This window comes from Fusarium coffeatum, assembly GCF_003316985.1.
Source record: "Fusarium coffeatum strain FIESC_28 chromosome Unknown BRIP53273_contig_254, whole genome shotgun sequence".
Taxonomy (NCBI): Eukaryota; Fungi; Ascomycota; class Sordariomycetes; order Hypocreales; family Nectriaceae; genus Fusarium; species Fusarium coffeatum.
Genome location: NW_022158046.1, coordinates 29,133 through 48,997, shown reverse-complemented (window position 1 = coordinate 48,997; position 19,865 = coordinate 29,133). Strand labels below are relative to the sequence as shown.

Here is a 19,865-nt window from a genome sequence, read left to right as displayed (position 1 = left end):
GTGTATGAAAGAAAATGCAACGTCCATAATACGCCCGGTCGTCGAAAGGTGCGCAGTCACTATGTTGTGGTATGAGGCTCATGCATTACTGTTGTTTCTATAAAATGCCCATTTACTTTAACGGATATAACATTTCGCATTTACCTCAACGCCCTTGAAACAACACCAGCCCAAACTTGAAACCCAGCCCGAGGTATTCTGATAGTGTTGATGTCCAAGGCCAGCAAGAGGTATCTAAAACATAACTTTGACCCAAATAAACCCAAAAATCAACTCCTTTCCTGTACCTTGTGTATTCTTTTCCTTCTCTTCTATATGGCGTGTGTTGTCTCATTTAAATCGTGTATATATTTCCTTTCCGATGTGTCTTATGATTCGCCGCTGCTACTCGACTGAGACTCATCTAGCACTTCCTCGTTGATGGCCACGTTGTGCTTTCGTTCTTGCACTGCCTCGCATCCCTCAGGGACTCGACAGATGTCGCGTGCATTACAGGTTTTCCACAGCACCTCTCTGACTTCCTTGAAAACCTGGTCAACTGCATCCATGGCCCAGATGACGTCCAGATGCTCATACTCAGGAATAACCTTGCTGTGAACCAGGTCAACGTGGGGTTCACGACCTTTCTCAAATCGCCGGAGTAGCTTCTTGCCATCAACAAGATCATCATTTCCAGCTACCCAAAATGCCATGGGCGGTGCTTGTTCATTATACCACGCAGTAGAACCTTTGGGGTGCTTTCGATGAGCCTCGAGTGCTGACGATGTCCTTGGTGTCACGGGTCGTTCATCAGCCTTGGTATCCATATGCTCCTCAGCTCTGACAATCTCTTTGGTAGACAAAATGCACTTGTGCTTGGCAAAGCACTCTCGACCAAGCCACCATCGCATCGACTCTGCGCTGACGTAAACTGGTGCGAACTGGAACATGCGATTGCGAAGGCCACGGTCCCAGCGCGCATCAGTCCAATCAAAAAGAAAAGAGAATACCTTGTAGCCAAGCCAGCCGTACAGGCGCGGATCCAATATTTTGTGCATCTGCATCATGAAGGGGATGAATGCATGGATGCCAAACATGAGACGGAATAGGCCTGGTGAGATAATACGCATGAACTTGAAATACATTTTGCCAATGAGTGGGCCAGCGTATGCAGCTGGAGCCAGAGCGCAGAAAACCGTCAGCTTCTCGCCAAGTTCGGGTCGTTGCTCTTTGGCTAATGCGACAAAGGTTTGGGTGGTTCCTTGAGAGTGGCAGATGAGACCGATCTTCTCGAAACCCGTCTCTGTGATGACTCGCGATGTCAAGGCCGGTAGATCGAAAACACCCATTTGTCTGATGTTCCAACACCACATCCTCGGGTCATTGTATTCAAGCAGCGCATGCTTGGGATTGAAGCCACAACGGTTGTTTCCGAGCCACACGTCGTAGCCAGACTTACACAACCAAAAGGCGAGAGACTCGTCATCGTTACAGCAGTAGGCACCTGAACTTTGTAGTAGACCATGCATGAGCAACACAGGAAATTTGGGCTTCTGCGATGGGTCTTTGAACTTTCTTCTCTGGCGCTGGAACACTTCGGGACCTTGGTCGGATCGCAAACTCTCTTCCAACTCAGTATACTCTTTCGGGTCGTAAACATGCCACAAGTCGATTATGAATCCATCTTCGGTTTGAACCTCGAAAGTCTCAACGTCAAGACCAACCCTACGTGCGTAATAGGCGACATCGCAAATGATCGGATCAGGACCACCCTCAGTCGGCGGGAACTCTTGAGCTGTTTCCGCCCGATCCAATCCATTGGGTGACTTGTGCTTCCAGGCTTGCTCCTGCTCCCGTCTCGCTTGAGCTCTGCGTTTCTCCTCCTCGTAGAATGGCCTTTGAGCATCAGGGTTGCGAAAGGTGACTCGATACCAGATATTGTTGACAACTATTGGTATTGTCGTGAACAATGAGCCCAGGACGATAACACCAAGAAACGCCAGGCTAAGGAAGAATGCGCTGATTCGAAAGAACAAGCATTGTAAGTTGCGCAGTACATTGGGAGGCCCATATAGTGGCAATGGAGGGAAGAGAGGATTTGTGTGAGACGGAGGAGTTTGTCTTCGCAGTGTGCTATTGACGCTGCTTGACTTTTGGAGGGATGCGCCGTTGTGTTCAGAAGGTACCTGGACAACTTTCTTCTGCTCAGGCTCCGCATTTTCGACGTTGGATATCTTCTCCTTGGTCTCGTCACCCTCCTTGATCTCGACACTTTCAGGTTCGCCTTCAAGTTCTTCGCGGAGCACGTTGAGCTTGTGCGCTTCTTGCAAGGGCACGCCAGGGAGTCGATTGCCATCTGAAGTAACGATAACAGGATCGTGAGGCGTGACAAATTGCGCTTCTATAGCGACGCCAGAATTGTATGCTGGATGTTGATGAGAGAGCTTTTCGGCCTGTTGTGAGAATTGAACGGCTGTTTCGGCCAATTTCCTGCCGAGGACTCGGGGATGGTGCTCTTGTGTCGCGGTGGACGAGCCTTGGGATTGTTGTGCCATGGTACTGATGTCGAGGATTGGCTCTCTTGGCCAATGATAATGCAAAACGAATGCCCGATGAGTATATTTCGGGAGCGAGTCGATGAAATAAATAAGAACGACTGCTGCGTCTCTATATGGGTGTCGCAAAGGAAAAACTACCGTGCAGGGAATATGCGCATGTCTGACAGGGGCCGATAAGAATATAAATCCAGACCGTAGATCGCCAATGCAAAAGAGTATCAAGGATCGGGGGAGGGGAGTGGGATCATAACAAGATCGGATCAGCCGAAATACGCCCAACAACTCATTCAGTGGACAGACCGATTGGTGATGTTGTTCTCGTTTGCGATGCGGTGTATAAGAATCTGGCGTGATAAAAAGGTTGTAAGTATGATTGAAAAGTCTAGACCGAATCTTGGCCGTCTATTTTGTTTATAATGGAAAAGCAGAACCGTTTTAAAAAGTTACAAAAGAAGGCTGGTCGGCGTTATTATTTCAAGAACTCAGCGGATGGAGATGACAGGGCAATCAGCTCTGAATGGTCACTGAGATAGGCGTTGCGTCATGGGAAAGTCTCGTTGTAGAGTTTTTGGCCAGACAGCCGGATTTGTGGCGGGAACGCGACTTTAATGGGCGATGATCCTTGCTTAAAAGCATGTGAAGGTTGCTTGTTAATTTGTCAAAAGGGGGTCAAAGGCTTAATTTCAGCTGTCTTTCATGTTGATCTTGCTGCAATAGTATTGAATCCGCACTGCCAACGGCCAAGAGAGCTGACGGATGGATGTCTATGACAATTGGGGTGTGTGTTAGTGGCTTGGACAGATTCTTTTTGCAAACAGAAACGGATTCGATTATCTTGATTGCATCCACAATATGATGCTTAGAAAGTTGGTGGTTGAATCAGAGGTTTCAGCCAGAAACACACACTATCTCTGTGGGTGTCTAATTGATGAATGCTAACCCTTGATTTGCATTACACTGCCCTGCTTCGAGACACCATGTTTTGTGGCATTCAGCTGTAATGTACAAACGTTGATCTTGTGTTTCGTTTCTCCAAATGTCATGGAGGTCTAGGTTATCTTCTGTACCAGGGTCTCGCCACTCGTTGACCAACCCGAGACTTGGCTTTGTTACCCCAGTCTGGAGTTTGGAGCTTGGAACCGCTGACTGATACCCGTCTGTCATTTTTACAGTACTGTACCTACTGTACCTATACGCTCGGGTCAACTGGGTACAGTAGTGAGTGCTAAAATATCAAGATGGTCTATAAAACATACCTATAGCTGCATTGAGATATCAATTAAAGCCTCAATGAGAAAGAAGGAGATAAATATCATTCAATTCATAATTCAGTGAGTAAATACTCTCCAATAAAAAATCTATATCTAATACCTTAGCCGGACTGAGCGGATTGAGCTTCGCTTCCCCGAACGCGGAGGAGTTCACGGTCAACTCGGTATGGGTACGTACCTCGGGGCGGTAGCGACCCCGTGTCGCACTTACCACTTACTAACCTTACCCCAACTCAGAAGCCGAGGCAGGCCACTGGCTCTTCGGTCGCCCTGAGCCGCTGCCGAACGACAAGGGAAAGGGAAGCCACTCAATTTCTGAGGTATTCCTAACCTCCAGATACTTTCATCTCCTCGCGGTTCTGTTTTTGTTTTCTATACAATTGTCTACACGCGACTCTTTGCCTTTTGCTTGTCTGCTTAGTATCTGCGATTCTGCCATTGGAAAGCTGCCCAGAGCGATGCAGTGATCCCCGCGCTTGCGACTCGAGCTTCCATCCGTACCTGTGTCCTCCTCGACCGCCATCTACCGTCATCTCCCCAAGCTTTAACTGTAAGCGAAATGGCATCGTCTTCGCAGCAGGTTTCTACCACAATCAAGCGACGGAATCGCAGACGTCGTCAAGACAAGCCGGCCATTAATGCCAAACTCGTGCTCGACGATCATATCAAGAGCGATGTCGGCATTGTGTCCGAAGACATCTTCCGCGACCTCTTCCCTCACCTAGCTAACGGTAAGTCGAGCGCACCATTCAATGCGAGTGTATACTAGAACAAAACCTCAGCTCAACTCTACCAAGGTGCCACCGAAGACGTCCACCACATTGCGATCGCTCCATGGCAACCGAACGCGAGCCCTATCGATAGCCCGTGGTCCATCGTACCGATTATAGAGTCTTCCGCCATTGCCCCGTCCACCGTCCGTTTCTCGCCGTCTTCCGCTGCTTTACAGAGCTTCGCTGTCACTTTGCAGCAAGTTGCGCCATCCAAGCTATCAAGCCATAGCCGTGGTGGAATTGAGATTCTGGTCCTCGATGTTGCGCCTGTACCTCTCGAAACTGTTTTCGTGAGCTTGGAGAGCGAATTGACCAAACGACTAGAGAATGGTGAAGGTACATTCTACCGAGACCATCCCGCAAGCTCCAAGGAGAAGAGCGTCGATGCGACACCTGACGAGCGGCTTGTGACTTCTCTTAGGGCTGCTTTGAGGAGTCTCAAGGTTGTCCATGCTGGTGATCTATTCCCGCTTCCTCTGCCACCACACCCATTTACTCATGTCCCTCCAAATCCCGGAAAGATCATGCTGTGCGAGCCTGTTGCTCAAGGTGTGTTAACGGAATCGACCAAAATCATTCTTATGCGCGGCCGTGTCCATACCAAGCAGATTCGCCGTGTCGCTTCAATGACCACCAGCCAACAACTCAATGGCGTAGCCGAGGATGAGGACGATACTAGCACAGATCAGTTCTATTCTGCAGCTGAGGATCGCGACAAGTCAGGAATGATAACGGAAGACATGGAGTCCGCCACCGAAACAGAACTAGATCTGTCAGACTTTGAAAATGAAGACGAGCTATCGGACGACTCCATGGACGACATGATCTCCCTGCAAGCGCCTACTCTCCCAACAACCAATGCCAGTGGTGTATCGACATTACAGCCTGGAACGCCCATGACCGTTGGAACCCTTCGCGGCAGGAAGACGAATGGAATCACAACACCCGGCTCTGTCTTCTCCAATTTCACTGCGACTACTGCTCGACCAGATAGACCCCGTGGCCGCCTCTTCAAAGCTCAGGGTCTGATGGAGCAAATTCCGACAGATATTTTGCACCCCAAGCCATCAGTGGAGGACGACGAGGAAGCGCGCATCTACGTCGATGTGACATCCCTGAGTCGCATTGGGTGCTTCTCTGGTGATTGGGTTAGGATAGAAGCTGCTGAAGAGCCTCCCACGAATGGCTTTGGTGCCTTTGGCCTGGGGAGCTTTGGGCAAGCCGAGCCTGAACCCGCCAAGTGGCGCCCTGTCCGAGTTTATGGACTTCCCGAGGGTTATTCGCAGCGACCCATGACGAGGATACCAAGTGCCAAACACGGCGAGCGAAGGCTATCCTTCTTTGAGTCGCAAATCCAACGGCCTGCTAGCCCTACTGCTTATGCATCTCCCATCCTCTTGGCCAATCTCGACGACACACCTTATCTCCGTCTTGCGCCTCTGAAGAAATCGTCATATCAAGGAAAGGGAACGATCCCTAGGTTTACCAGCGCTGCTCGGCCTCCTTATGCTCGAGACATCACCATTCACCACATCAGAACCCCTATCTCCGCAGAACGAGCCTTCCAAACCGCTGTGTTGGGTGGCCTGAAGCGATACTTTGCCCAGAAGATCCGTCTAGTTCGGAGTGGAGATCTTATTGCTGTCCCAGTTGACGCCGAGCTTGGCCGTACGCTGCAAGAGATGCCTGGCGCTGGAGGTTCTGAGGTGGACGACGTGATGGCGCTTACTGCCGGCGGCCAGGAAACTGGAAAACAGCCTTCGACATTCGACAGCGTTGCTTGGTTCAAGGTTGGACATATTCAAATTCAGAAATCCGACGAAGACGAGGATGGAAGTGCTGAGGCTTTCTGGGGATCGGTCGCGTGCATCGATAGTTCGTCTGTTGCTATGCACGGTTCGGGTTTCGAGACAAGCCGGATTCCTGGCATCAAGCAAAGCACATGGCAATATTACCTGGGCCTCAAGAAAACCCCCAAGAAGGCATCAGAGACAACACCTGCCCCGATTCAAGAGCCCGAATTGCCCTACGTGTCACCTCTCAGACGCCAGTTGAGGGAGTTAATTGCAGCTGCTACGAGCGCAAGAGCAATTCATCTGAAGATGCCACCGGTTGCCATTCTGTTAACCTCCACGCATCGAAACATCGGAAAATCAACTTTGGCGTCAGGCGCTTGCTCCGATATGGGTTTACATACGTATACCATCGATGCTTACGATATCCTGAGCGAAGGAAGCGGCAGTGGAAGTGATGTTAAGACTGAGGGTTTCCTCAGAACAAGGGCGGAGCGTGCTATGAGTTGTGGCTCCGACTGCTGTGCCCTTCTTGTCCAACACGTTGAGGCTCTCACTGCTGATCGTATTGAATCTACAATCAAAGAGATTCTCGAAGATACCCGAGTTTTAATTGCTACAACGAGTGATGTCGATAAGGTACCTGATGGCGTTCGGGCGTTGTTTACGCACGAGTTGGAGATGACCGCTCCTGATGAAGCTGAGCGTGAATCCATTCTCAAGTCTATCATCAGTGACAGGGGTGTCAGTCTTGAACCATCCATTGATCTCAACTCAATTGCCCTGAAGACTGCTGCACTTGTGGCTGGTGACCTAGTGGATGTGGTCGAGCGTGCATCTATTGCTCAACAATCACGACTGGAACAGCTATCAGCGAAGAACTCGCAGGAGAGTACCATAATAACAGTGCGAGATGTGCAGGTTGCTGGTGGTCCCCTCGCCCGCTGTCTGACCAAGAGCGACTTTGAGATTGCTGTGGAAGCTGCGCGCAAGAACTTTTCCGACTCCATCGGCGCACCAAAGATCCCCAACGTCACCTGGGACGACGTTGGTGGTCTCAACAACGTCAAGGAGGCTGTCACAGAGACTATTCAACTGCCGCTTGAACGACCTGAACTGTTCGCGAAGGGCATGAAGAAGCGATCAGGTATTCTCTTTTACGGTCCCCCCGGAACTGGAAAGACATTGCTGGCCAAGGCGATTGCTACGGAATACAGTCTCAATTTCTTCAGTGTTAAGGGCCCTGAGCTGCTTAATATGTACATCGGAGAGTCTGAAGCCAACGTCCGACGTGTGTTCCAGCGTGCTCGAGATGCCCGACCTTGCGTCGTCTTCTTTGATGAGTTGGATTCAGTTGCGCCAAAGCGTGGCAATCAAGGTGACAGCGGTGGTGTTATGGATCGTATCGTCTCCCAGCTTCTAGCAGAACTGGATGGCATGGGAGACGATGGTGGCGGTGGTGTCTTTGTCATTGGCGCAACCAACCGACCGGATCTTTTGGATCCTGCCTTATTGCGTCCTGGTCGCTTCGATAAGATGCTGTATCTGGGTGTCTCTGATACCAACGATAAGCAGCAAACTATCCTAGAAGCTCTTACCAGAAAGTGAGTTTGCGAATGCGTCTATATAGCGAAAGTACGATAACTAACCTACTTATAGATTCACCCTCCACCCATCTGTTTCTCTCGCATCCGTGGCAGAGAAACTCCCTTTCACCTATACCGGTGCCGATTTCTATGCGCTCTGCAGTGATGCGATGCTCAAGGCTGTCACGCGGCAAGCTACAGCAGTGGACAACAAGATCCGTGCCATCAACGCGGATCCAGAAACTCACCACCCCATTTCAACAGCTTATTATTTTGACCATTATGCCACACCTGAGGACATCGCTGTCATGGTCCAAGAGCAAGACTTCCTTGCTGCTAATGATGAGCTTGTTCCTAGTGTGAGCGCTGGCGAATTGGCCCATTACGAACATGTCAGGGCCACCTTTGAGGGAGTCAAGGAGAAAGAGAAGGATGAGAAGCCCCCGCTGGTCCAACGGGCTGTGTCAGGAGCATCAACGTCGTCTAAGGGTAAAGGGAAAGCAGTCGCGTCAGGATCTATTCGGGGCAAAGGGAAAGGAATTGCGTTGACCAGCGACGACGAGATTGATGAGGAGGATGAGGTAGATGACATGAATGGTCAGCCCAAGGGTAAAGGAAAGGCCCCCATGGGCTTTCAGGATGGAACAGCCAGCGATGACGATGGATTATATTAATTGGAGATGGAATATTACGGCACTATGTAGTCTGGTATATTGAACTGTAGAGCGGAGATTGAGCATTTTGTGTTTATGTTGGTATTAACGCCAGGATGGTATCTTGGTTGAGTTTCAAGGAGACTCTGTACACTATTGTTCCCCATCTAGGACACCGAAAGATTGGGTGGTATTTAACTCTGCATCCCTACTATTTCTTGGACTCCTTCTTATATTCCTTTTTGGAGTCTTTCTTAGAATCCTTCTTCGAGTCCTTCTTTACTTCTTTCTTCGGATCCTTGGAATCTTTCTTAGCATCCTTCTTGGTGTCTTTAGAGCTCTTCTTGGACTCTTTCTTGGTGTCCTTGCTGCTGTGCTTGGAAGATTTCTTGGCATCTTTCTTGGCATCTTTCTTGGCATCCTTCTTAGTATCTTTCTTGGGGTCCTTCTTCGACTCCTTCTTTGTCTCTTTCTTCACCTCTGCCTTTTCTTCTTCTTTAGCCTCCTCAACGGCCTCTTCTTTAACCTCGTCTTCAACCTTGTCCGTAGCTGTGGCCGTGGTTGTCTCGAGCTCTTTCTTCACTTTCTCTTCGTCCTCTTCACTATCCTCTTCATCGTCACTATCCTCGTCACTATCTTCCTCTTCGTCCTCTTCGGAATCAGACTCGGTGTCATCTTCTGAATCATCTTCGTCATCCGACACCTCCGCCTTCTTTTCTAACTCTGGCTCCTCCTTTATTGCCGTCTTGGCTTCAATAGCCTTGGATTCTTCCGAGCTCACCTCAACACTGGGTCGTTTCATGGCGGAGGTGGAATCTGAGCTGCCATCCTTCCATGTGCCACTAGTCGGGCTTTGAATAGCATCTCGTGCTGCATCAGTCTCAGCCCACGATCCAGATGTCGGTGATTGGATCCCGTTTATCTTGCTATCTATCGAGATCTGAACAGGGGTCTCCTCGGGCTTTGTGGACTCTTCGGTTGCCTTTGAGTCCTCTGTGCTTGCTGCATCCTTTTTCTTTTCGTTGTCTTTGCGAACTCTCTCTCGCAGAGCCTTCAGGCGAAGCTCTTTAGCCTTTTGCGCAGCTTCGTCGGCGACAGATCGGACAGGTAAGACCTTCTCTTCCGCCTTCGATGCCGTTGAAGTCTTTGCTGCACCAGGGGTTGCCGTCTTGGTCGCGGGTAGCGGAGGCGCAGTAGGGGCGAGCTTCGGAGAGGCGGCGGCAGCAGCCGCGGCACTGGCGGCAGATTTCATAGCAATGGCTGCAGGGGAAACAGGGCCTTTGTTGGGCATGGGGTAGACGGGTCGCATTAAGGAGTCATCGGGAAGCTTATCGTGTATCGAAGGAATGGTGAATTCGTCGAAATGAATCTTGACCTGCTCCTTAAGTTCGCTGCGTTCGTTCCATTCTTCGATTTCTACAATATCCTGCAAACAACGACAAGCATTAGTTATGCGATCCGTGGTAACACCAAGGGGGAGGTTTGTCATACGCCTACAACCCAGCCCTCCTGAATCAGGGCAGGGAGCTTCCTCGCGCGACCATTCGAGTCTTTACCGGCTCTTCGGCCCCATAGCAAACGAGCCTTCGTGTCGACGGCGATATCGATAGCTTTGAAGGGGATGCGGTTGGCGCGTAAGATGGTCTCGAGACGTGATGTTGCCGTAACAATGTGAGATGAGCCGGCAGTAAGGGAGGTGTAGATATAGAGCGCGGGGTCGTTTAAGTAGTTTGCCATGTTGTATTAACAATTAAATGGTGATTCTGTTTGGTGTGATTTGACAGGAGACTGAGTTGTTCTTCAGGGGTATTCGCATGAGTGGATATAGGAAAGGCAGTTGGGTTGGATTTCGTCGCCAACTGTCATGGTAACGATAGATGGCTTGCATAAAAGTAGCTACGTAAGCAGGTACTGTACAGTGTCTCACTAATTGCTAGCGAAAGTACCTGTTGCTCCAGAAATAGGAGACCTCAGCACCTCCTTACTGGAATATTCTAGCGCTGTAACCTGGAGGCATGATGCGGGGGCGGGGCATTGAACTGGCAGTTTGCTGCATGAAAAGTCCCCTAATGTCGGTACCTGAATATCCATGACGACTAATTCAGGGGCGATGTGAGGTTATTCAGGAGTCTAGTCATTGTGTTTGCTTGCCATTTACCAAGGTTTCTCATATTCACGTTACTTGCAAGACCCCTGCTAATACCCAAATGCCAGGTAGCATTCTGAAGAATGTGAACATCAACTCATGATATCAATGTCATGATGATTTGAAAAAGGCCAAAAAAAAAAAAGAATACAGAGAGGGAAAAATAAAAAAGCAAAGTCTGAAGCCAATGCACTATGGTATAATTCTAGATAGTGTTTTGTCTCAGTAAGAATCTTCAGCTTAACGGCTGTATTTGTTTTTGTGGCTGTTCTCGTATAGTGACATAAGAATGAGGCTGATGAGGAAGGAGCTTCTCCACCGTGTCGTAAGCTCTCCCTTCCCTTTTGTTTCTTATCCTCTCGAGCCTTTCAAATTCATTTCTTTCTCTCATTTTCATCTTACATCTTCCGAATTTGATCCCCTCTTCTGGCTATTGTCTTCTCTGTCTCACGATGCCTCGAATAAAGCTAGCTTGCCTTTGTCCGCCTCTATTGACGGCTGCTCACAGACATACACGGACGCCAACTCAATTCGGAATCGTTTACCAGTAACGAACGCCTAGACAACACAGCACATTCTGTCTCCCGTGATCTGCCTTGAAACGCCTTTGTCGACCGCTAGAGACCCTAGACCAACCGATTCCCATTACAACCAAGGCGCCGACCAAGGATCTAAAGATAGCTGGCCAAGCGGTCGGTCTAGATTAGTATCAGCAACTACCCGGCTATATCTACGGATACATGCAATCCAAAGCAAGCCAAGCCAAGCCAAATTCTGCGCTTACACGATAACAACCTCGTGTTGGCAGTAAACCCTGACCAGAATCTATTTATTGACACTGCCGGATGAAAGTTCATCTTGGCATGATGTTGAATGGCAGCTTCTGAACCCAAGTTCTAGCCTTATTAGCCAGTCGCTGCTCTTCCGCACGTTTCATTGCTCTTGTTTAATGCGGTGTATCGGTCCACAATCGTGATGCTTTTCAATTGGCACGAAATGCTGTTGCGATCCATTAGTTGTGTCGCTCACAATAACGAAGGATCCGCCCCTGACTAGTCGTCTGCTGTTTGGCTAGGCTTCTATCTTGGCTTTCGGAGTGACTAACAAGTTCCGGTTATCCGTCCTGGATGCTGGTCTACGATCTTGAAGGCTGTTGGATGCACTTTGGATGAGGCATTTGCTCCTCTTTCTTGGTGACTTGCCCCGAACCCAATGTCACACGGCTTTGTCTCCTTGTGCTTGGCACTTGATTTCCATCATCCTCAATTCATTTATTTGTGGCAGGAGAGCTTTCATCAATAGCGCTATAGCAAGTCGTTTCATAGCCTTGACCAGGCGCTGCATCGTGGGACACTGATTGAGACGTACTAGTAGCCAAGGGCCCCGGGAGATTGTATTACATCAAGCGATGCGACCAAATTCTGCAATTAGCGCCGCTGGCTGCATCAGGAAGATGAATGTCAATGTCACATAATGGTCAAAGTTTTTAAAAATTTGATATGTCTATTGAGTCATCTGAACAAACAGGTTTGCTGGCACACAGATCACAAAGGCAATTTGTCGACCAATCCACACCGACTTCTTTTACTACCAATTCAATGTTCATTCCACAACAAACCACGCAAAAGAAAAAGGGGAGACGATGCTAAAGTAGATGGTCTTTGCGTTGGCAAGGCTCCATCCTGGCTCCAGCAAAACTCGTCCCTGTAATTCTGGCAACATCTGATTGGTCAATATTATGCAGCCGAAGGCAGTTTGCCAACGAGCGATGCTTCTCTGCAGGGAACGGATTGGAGCCAGAACAAAGCTAGACTGGGATAAGCATCTAGCTCAGGAACAAGCCAGTCAAAACTGCAGCTGCTAAGGCTCTGTCCGATCCTCAGCCGGGTTGCATTCTGGCTGGGGCCCAATCATAGGCAGACTTTATGGATGCAAGGTACCGTTGTGTGGTGGCACGTACGAAAACCCATTTAGATGCCGGGGCTAAGTCATAAGACGGGTAACAATGCCAATCAATTGGGGATAATGAGGTGACAACGCACCCATGGTCTAATAACTAGACAGGCAGGGGTGGGAAGTTGGACTTAATGGGCAGAAATTAGGTCCCGCACTCGTGCGAAAACTACAAGTCTCGCTCAGCATCCGCATCAGACGACTTGTTTGTTTCCTTTCCGGTTCACCTTTACGTTTGACGATACCTTCAGCCTTGTGCTATTACTCTCATTAACTGATTCTTGATAACAATCTTTGTGCTCTGCACTCTTTCGCTCCTTCGCTCTACGTAACGAGAATCCTTTACGGTCCTTCAGACTTATCACAATTCGTTTCAGACAAACAACAATCACAATGCACTACACCAGCATCTTCATTGCCGCCGCTGGCGCCTCGGTGGCCGCTGCTCAGGACTACGCTCCTCCTGCTCCTCTTGAGACCACAACTCTCACCTCGACCACTACCCAGGTTGTCACTCTTACCCAGTGCAACCCTACCGTGACCGATTGCCCTCTGCGCACCCATACCTCCACCGAGGTTGTTGTGACTACCTCTACCGCTGAGCCCGAGGTTCCTGCTGAGCCTACCACTTCCGTCTACATTCCTCCTACCACCAGCATCTACGAGCCTATCGTCAACACCACCAGCCACTACCAGGCCCCTACCATTGTCAACACCCCCATTATCAGCACCACCAAGAAGGCACCCGCCCCCAAGACCACCTTCTATCCTGCTGGTAACACCACCGTCAAGGCTGGTCCTACTGCTCCTATCTCTCACTCCACCAAGCTTCCTGTCCCCAGCAGCCACGGTACCCCCGAGAAGCCTGGTTACGAGGCTCCCCCTTCAAGCCCTGAGGCTCCTTCAAACGTCCCTACCGCTGGTGCCAACGGTCTCGCTGCCTCCTCAGGTTTCCTTGGTGCCGCCATGGTCGCCGCCATGGTTGCTCTTTTCTAGATGTGACCATCCACTTGGTAGGCTCATCTGATCTGTCTCTTGACAGACGTTGAATATTCACTTCTCATTATGATACCTTTTTTATTCTTTGGGGACGGATGATTGTGGACTTTTATGAAGGCGTTATTCTTGTGGCAAGGCAATCTTCTCTTCGAGACAGGCTACTGTGTAGCCATTTGATTCCTTGCAGGTCATTGAATAGCATGGAATAGCAGCGCGGAGTTTCTGAGTGCATCAAGTGTCAGTGTACGTAGACACGCATATGCTCTTTGGTTCTGAACTGGGAGGCAATAGCCCTCGGAAAGTTGCGGGGTTTAGAATATTCAGTTCTCGTCAGTTCAATTCTGTCGATGTTTGATAGAGTTGGAATTGGAATTATCTTACGACGACACATGACAAGGTGTTTACGCATGCTTTGTAATGATGCATATGTATATGTGATTGTGTGGTTCTATGTGATCGTGCGGTTCGTTACTGACGCACTGCCTGCCTTAGCGAGCTGATTGCTTTTCTTACCTGCGCATAGTGAACAAGCGGCAAGGCCGGGAATACTATTCTCTTGGCTTGAGTCAGGTCGACAGTGTACAGATACAACATTAGCTGAGACGGTCATGCCGTGGTGTTGCCTCGTGCTGAAGTCATATACTACAGTACTGTACCTTGATGGATCGATTGATTCAGCAACCCTGGTAATAAGACAGTCAGGAAAGTGAGACGAGGTACAGATAGTATGATTGCTGTACTGCACTGCACTGCACAGTAAATACGTGCGTTGCTGCGTGGCGTTGTATCCTGCTGTGCTCTGCTGCGCTGTGAGACACATGACTCTTGTGCCGCGTGCTGTGCAGTAGATGCGTGTAACCACACTTTGAAGATGACATGCCAGAGTAAAGTAGAGAGCAGTACAGTGCAGTACAGTTTCTAATTGATTGCCTCTTCTGAAAGCCAATGGGATAGATCATTTGAGACTGCCGGGTTTACAGTTGTAGCCACTCGACGATATGGGTTTAGGGTGGACTATTAAGATGGCAATTAAATATCTCCACAAGATGCAGGACCGTTACTCGCGTGGAAGAAAAGAAAACATAAGACCGAGGATGGTCAAAGTTTTCTGCTTTAGTGACGTCTACTTTTACTTGATTGCCCTGTTTTTTACTTTTTTCCCCCGGAAACATTTTCCCTAGAGATTGACTAACAATGCAATCACTAAGTACTAGGAGTAGGGACATGAAAGAGCAGAGTAGAAGAAGAATACTGACTGGCATCACACCCTCTCGTACACGTCAACTTGCAAAAAAATGCAACTCGTACCCATGCCACTGGGATTCTACCCCCCTCTACGATTAGGCCAAGAGTAAGAAAAAAAAAAAAAAAGTCTGCCGTGTCTTGTCTATTCTCTCATGCCCTTGCACAGCTGATTAAAAGCGGGAGACGTTGGTGGACTGGAGTTACTGGAATAGGAAGTTCCCTGGACGCTTCTGGCGGCGTGCATATGCGATGTCGCTGTCTGACTTTGGCCTTGGATGATACGGTAGATCTGACGGGAGCCGCATCTGGTGACATGCAGATTTTCGGGTTTTGCTCTGCGAGAGGAAGAGGGAGAGGGAAAAGGCGGAAGATGCAAGAATGATGATGATATTGGCCCTGTAGAGTACAGTAAGATATTGGGTGCTGTACCCGTAGACGATTAATCAAGTTGAATTGACTGGTTACCGACCAAGACTTTTTCTTTTCTTTTTCTCTCTCTTGAAGATCATCTACTGCAGCCCAAGAGACTAAACTACGGGCTGCTGTGCTTAGTGACTAGGTAGGTACTAGGTACAAACAGTTACAGTGAACTTACCTTTCTTCTTCCCAACGGCTCGGCCCACGCACTAAAACTTGAACTATTCACTGTACGGTCCGTCGGAAGAACAGCCCCGGGCAAAGCCTCCGGGAAGCCAAGTTGTATACTACTACACAATTTTAGTTAGTCAATTGAGATGAGAGATGGGAGGCTATTCCTCATTCTATATAGATACAGCGAAGAGAATTTTGTGGTCTCTATCAGATCATATTCCAAGTCCAAGCAAGTCCAAGTCCAAGTCCCAGCTGCCTGGCTCTCTCTCTAACTATAACTTTCGCAAGCTGTCCTATTTAGGGATCGTGTCGGCCGCCACAAGATGATCATGTCTCAAGTCCTTGGCTAAAGTACTAGACTAGACTATAGTTTAAGGTAACTAAGTGAGGTTTGGCAGTCTAAATGATCCTTCTGAAAAGCCTCCTCCTCCAGCGACCAGGTTCAATCCTATTCAGGCTCAACGGCTACTTACTGGAGCCGGGAAATGCAACGGAGAAAGGGTAGAATAATACAGGACTTTACAATACCCAGTTGTGGCGTAGTATCGTATCGTATCGTATCGTGTCAATGCGTATTCATGCACTTGCACTTGTGTACATATGCGAGTGTTTGTTGTTATTCTACTGTGTTCCTTTTGTACAGTACAGTACCCATGCATACGTGCATCCAATGCTAGCTGCAGCATGTAATGTAGAGTATATGCAGAGATTGCTATCCTTTCTCTTCTGGTTGGAGGAAGCAATCCCGTCGATACCCTCCGCCTTATACCGAATTTCCTCTTTCTCTCCGTCATTGCTGTAACAAAACATGTACTTGATCAGTTGTCAATCAACGGTCACTTCTCGGCGGCTGTGTCATGAATCACATCCTAGATCACCAAACTAACGTTGACATAGGCAAATCATAACTAACTAATCAATCGTATTTTGTCCAGTCAAATTCCTTCTCGTCATTCAGTGGGCCTGGTTATAGTACAGTAGACTACCGTAGTTTGTCTGGATCGCTGATAGGGAAACCCATTCGGCTCCTCTATTGTACCTTGCCTTGCCACTTTATACAGTCGCAGCACATATTAGTTTGATCTTTAGTTCGGCCTAGCCTCGTGGCAGCTTTCAAAAGAAAGAGTCTTTGGACACGGCCACACACTAGTTTAGGATTCCAAATCGCGATTGACTTGACAGCCTGCCTACTACTGACAGCGCTTGCACAGCTAGGTCGGTTTAGAACGAGGTTAGCCTTCAGACAAGGCGGCTAGATACAAGAGACGTAATCTCATAATGGATGTCGCTATAATTACAGTAGATTACTGCTCTAGATGCCCATATTGTGCTGGTGGTCTATGCCAAGATGTAAATCATGTCCAAGAGCCTTCTCTTGGATGCTTGTTCCCGCCTCGTCTCGATTAAACCCCGTATTCTTCCCCAATCTCCAACCCCTCCTCCCTGCAATGTCGTTTCCCAGCGTCGGAAAAAAGCAGCCCTCTTACCCTTCTGCACGTGGAAGCCCAGGTCATGTTCGGGTTCTTGACTAAGGCCATGTCTTGCATGCGTGTCTGGGTCCAGAGTCGAGTTCCACCCCTTGTCGGCTATCACTCTTCGTAAATCAACCCATCACGCTGGTGCTAGCCCTCCTCTTGCCCCCCTTCCGATGCCTTGGCATTGTTGCCTTGCTTTGTTGCCTTGCTTTGTTGCTAATTGTGGCCTGCAAGGTAACTGGAGAACTATGGCCGTGCCATGATGGGCTCTTATTTCCGGACCCTCGCCATGACAAGTCCACTTTGGACTATCAATGCCCTTACTCAAGAGTAAGGACAATGGGCCCTGCACATTATGCAAAGGGTATCGTTTGAAGCGGCCTTCTCGAGGCAGTTGTGTGTGAGGTTGTGTGCGCAAACCCCAGTGGCGTGATTGACAAGTCCTGCCGAACCAGTCTTGGTGTTGACAGTAGATTGCGTTCGATTGCACATTTTGAAGTGTTCTTTTGCGTGACGAAGAGGAATTTATCAATGGGAAATCGTATTGAGTTCGAAGTCGTGGGTCAATGGAATGGAAATCGCCTTAGTATCGATATGTATGTGAGAGGGTTATATAAGTGAGAAAAGAGGATCAATCATATAAGAAGATCCAAAGCCACTAAAGTGCTTGGATCCACGTAACAGCCAACAGGCAATTGACAGATGATCACCCTTGAGGGAAATGGCAGATGATGCTCAGTCTGGCGTATTGGTGAGGAAGAGGAGGGGGATTGTTTGTAGTTATGTAGGGCTGACGGTAGACGAGCGATCAGTAGTCTCGCAAATCATGAACGGGACGTCCGGCCTTTTATCAACATCGGTTGGCACAATCGACGGGGGTATTGGCCCCGGGAGGGTCCTGAGGGCTCGAGCTTGAGGGCATTTGACCAGAACTGTTGTGTTCTTCGTCATCGGAATGAGTTTCCTCATCTCTCTTCTCTCGTCGCAGGGCCTGTTTGCGTATCGAACTTTATGCAATGCAACAGAGAGGCGGGTAAGAGGGCACCATCGATGTGTGCTCCGAGGCACTGGTACGAAGTAATCGGCCTGCCTTCAGGCACACTATGTCGTTGGCTGTAAAATGCTCCGTCCTGCGCTACCAATCCCAGTGGTGGGTAACGGTCTTGCTCCGTGTCTTAGTCCCCTTTATTTCTAGAAACCTAGCGTGCGTCGAAACTATCTGGTGATGGGTCGGAGCTGCAGGATCAGCAGTAATGGTAGTCATGGAAGCTGGATCCTGCATAAGCCTGGCAGGGGTGGCTTGGCTGGTGTGCTAGAGTGAAGGATGGGATATCCGCTTCTTTGCGATGTTACGGTACTGCCGGCTTCTTCTCAAATTCGTACTCCGTGCTTGGCTTGGTGATATGTATTTTATCGTACTCCGTCCTCTCCGATCTTACTCTTTGCTATTGAACTTCGCTGGAGTGGCGCAAGCTGGAACACCACCTCTGCTTCTCGCAGTGCTCGCAACTTAGTACGTATCTGTCCGTCCTCCGTGAGATGACCACAAAAGGCCCAGTTGTCGAGGTTGTGGGAAAAAGTCAAGTACTGTAGGTAGGGGCTGGGTGTATGTATGATGGCAAGTAACGCCGTCCTGTCCGTACCTAACTCGCATCAACTCACTGTGCTTTGCTTTGCTATGCTGTACTGTACTGTATCAGCCCGCCCAAGTCGTTTCCTGCCCACGTTTGTTTGGGTTGCAATGCAGGCCCATGGGCCAACACAACGTTCGGCATCTTGAATGTAGTAAGACATGCCAGGCCAGGACTCGCGGCCATTTCCCCGCAACCTTTTTTTCGGGCCGCCAACTTGATTAACCAAGAATTCCACATCCCATGCACATTGTCAGGATTGTGTTGATGCAAGTTGCAGGCGTTACAGTACGGCAGAGCAACCAACAAGGAGCTCCAAAAACTGACATCTGATTCTGACCAGTAACATACGCTATTGGGTGCTCCGTGCTTGTGCTTGTGCTTGTGCTTGTGTGTGGGGGCTGTAGGCTGTCGGCCGTGTGCCATCCCATGAGGGGAAGAGGACACGAGAGTTGGCCAAAGGTTGTGAGGTCTGTCTGTCTGTCTTTCGACGGGAATTCCTAGCCCGTTCACTTGCCAAGCCAGAAGTGCTTCGGCTAAGTTGAGAGATCGACAAAGTGACTGGCCTTATCGCCAATTTTCAATGTTGGGCAAGTTACATTGATCCACCAAGATCGATCTGTCGTCTACTCGCACATCCTTGCAAAGTATGTTTGTGTTACACGTACGTAACTGAACTTCTGTTGGCAGTGACAACGGACGCATGTGAATGAGGTGCTTTACCGAAGCAATTGAGGAGTTCACTGAGGTGAATCTCAGCGACCTGCTCCAAGCCTTGACGAAAGAACCAGCTACCAAATGCCGTAGGTAGTCTTACAGTGGAGAAGATGCATCGGCTAACATAGCTTTTGCCGGCGGCAACGGCTGAACTGTCTTGAGCGATGCATCACCGAGTGTCAACGATATGAGATTTGGGTAGCTCTATAAGGAATCTGTGAGAGGGAGTCCGACAATCATTACCATGGCGAATAGTTGCTTCCCAAGACAGTGCATCCATGCATGGCCTGGGTTCCATCACTCGAGGACTACATAGTATCCAGTCGATATGTCCCAAACAGTCAGGTGCCGGACATGTCTCTCATTCTCTTGCCTCTTCAGGAACATATTCTTATGAGTCCATTGACGAGATCATCGCTTCTGCCTCAATTGATAACAGAGGGCTGTGAATCTTGCAGTAACTGCCAACAGCCAAACATCCCGGCTTTGATGCAA

At 49.1% G+C, this 19,865-nt stretch overlaps 4 protein-coding genes across 4 annotated transcripts; 2 read left to right on the top strand and 2 right to left on the bottom strand.

Moving 5' to 3' along the window:
* Positions 1–368: 368 nt before the first annotated feature.
* FIESC28_09636 (uncharacterized protein) lies at positions 369–2,534 on the bottom strand (the record flags this gene model as incomplete). Its single annotated transcript, XM_031163772.1, has 1 exon — positions 369–2,534. The coding sequence occupies one exon, from the start codon at positions 2,532–2,534 to the stop codon at positions 369–371; it is 2,166 nt and encodes a 721-aa protein (XP_031012162.1).
* Positions 2,535–4,367: 1,833 nt separating this feature from the next.
* FIESC28_09635 (uncharacterized protein) lies at positions 4,368–8,634 on the top strand (the record flags this gene model as incomplete). Its single annotated transcript, XM_031163771.1, has 3 exons — positions 4,368–4,539; positions 4,591–7,978; positions 8,034–8,634. 3 exons carry the CDS (start codon positions 4,368–4,370, stop codon positions 8,632–8,634), a joined length of 4,161 nt encoding a protein of 1,386 aa, XP_031012161.1.
* A 190-nt stretch (positions 8,635–8,824) lies between these two features.
* On the bottom strand, positions 8,825–10,350 carry FIESC28_09634 (uncharacterized protein; the record flags this gene model as incomplete). The annotated part of the gene is made up of 2 exons (XM_031163770.1): positions 8,825–10,039; positions 10,105–10,350. The coding sequence occupies 2 exons, from the start codon at positions 10,348–10,350 to the stop codon at positions 8,825–8,827; spliced, it is 1,461 nt and encodes a 486-aa protein (XP_031012160.1).
* Positions 10,351–13,105: 2,755 nt separating this feature from the next.
* Positions 13,106–13,708, top strand: FIESC28_09633 (uncharacterized protein; the record flags this gene model as incomplete). Its single annotated transcript, XM_031163769.1, has 1 exon — positions 13,106–13,708. The coding sequence occupies one exon, from the start codon at positions 13,106–13,108 to the stop codon at positions 13,706–13,708; it is 603 nt and encodes a 200-aa protein (XP_031012159.1).
* Positions 13,709–19,865: the final 6,157 nt, after the last annotated feature.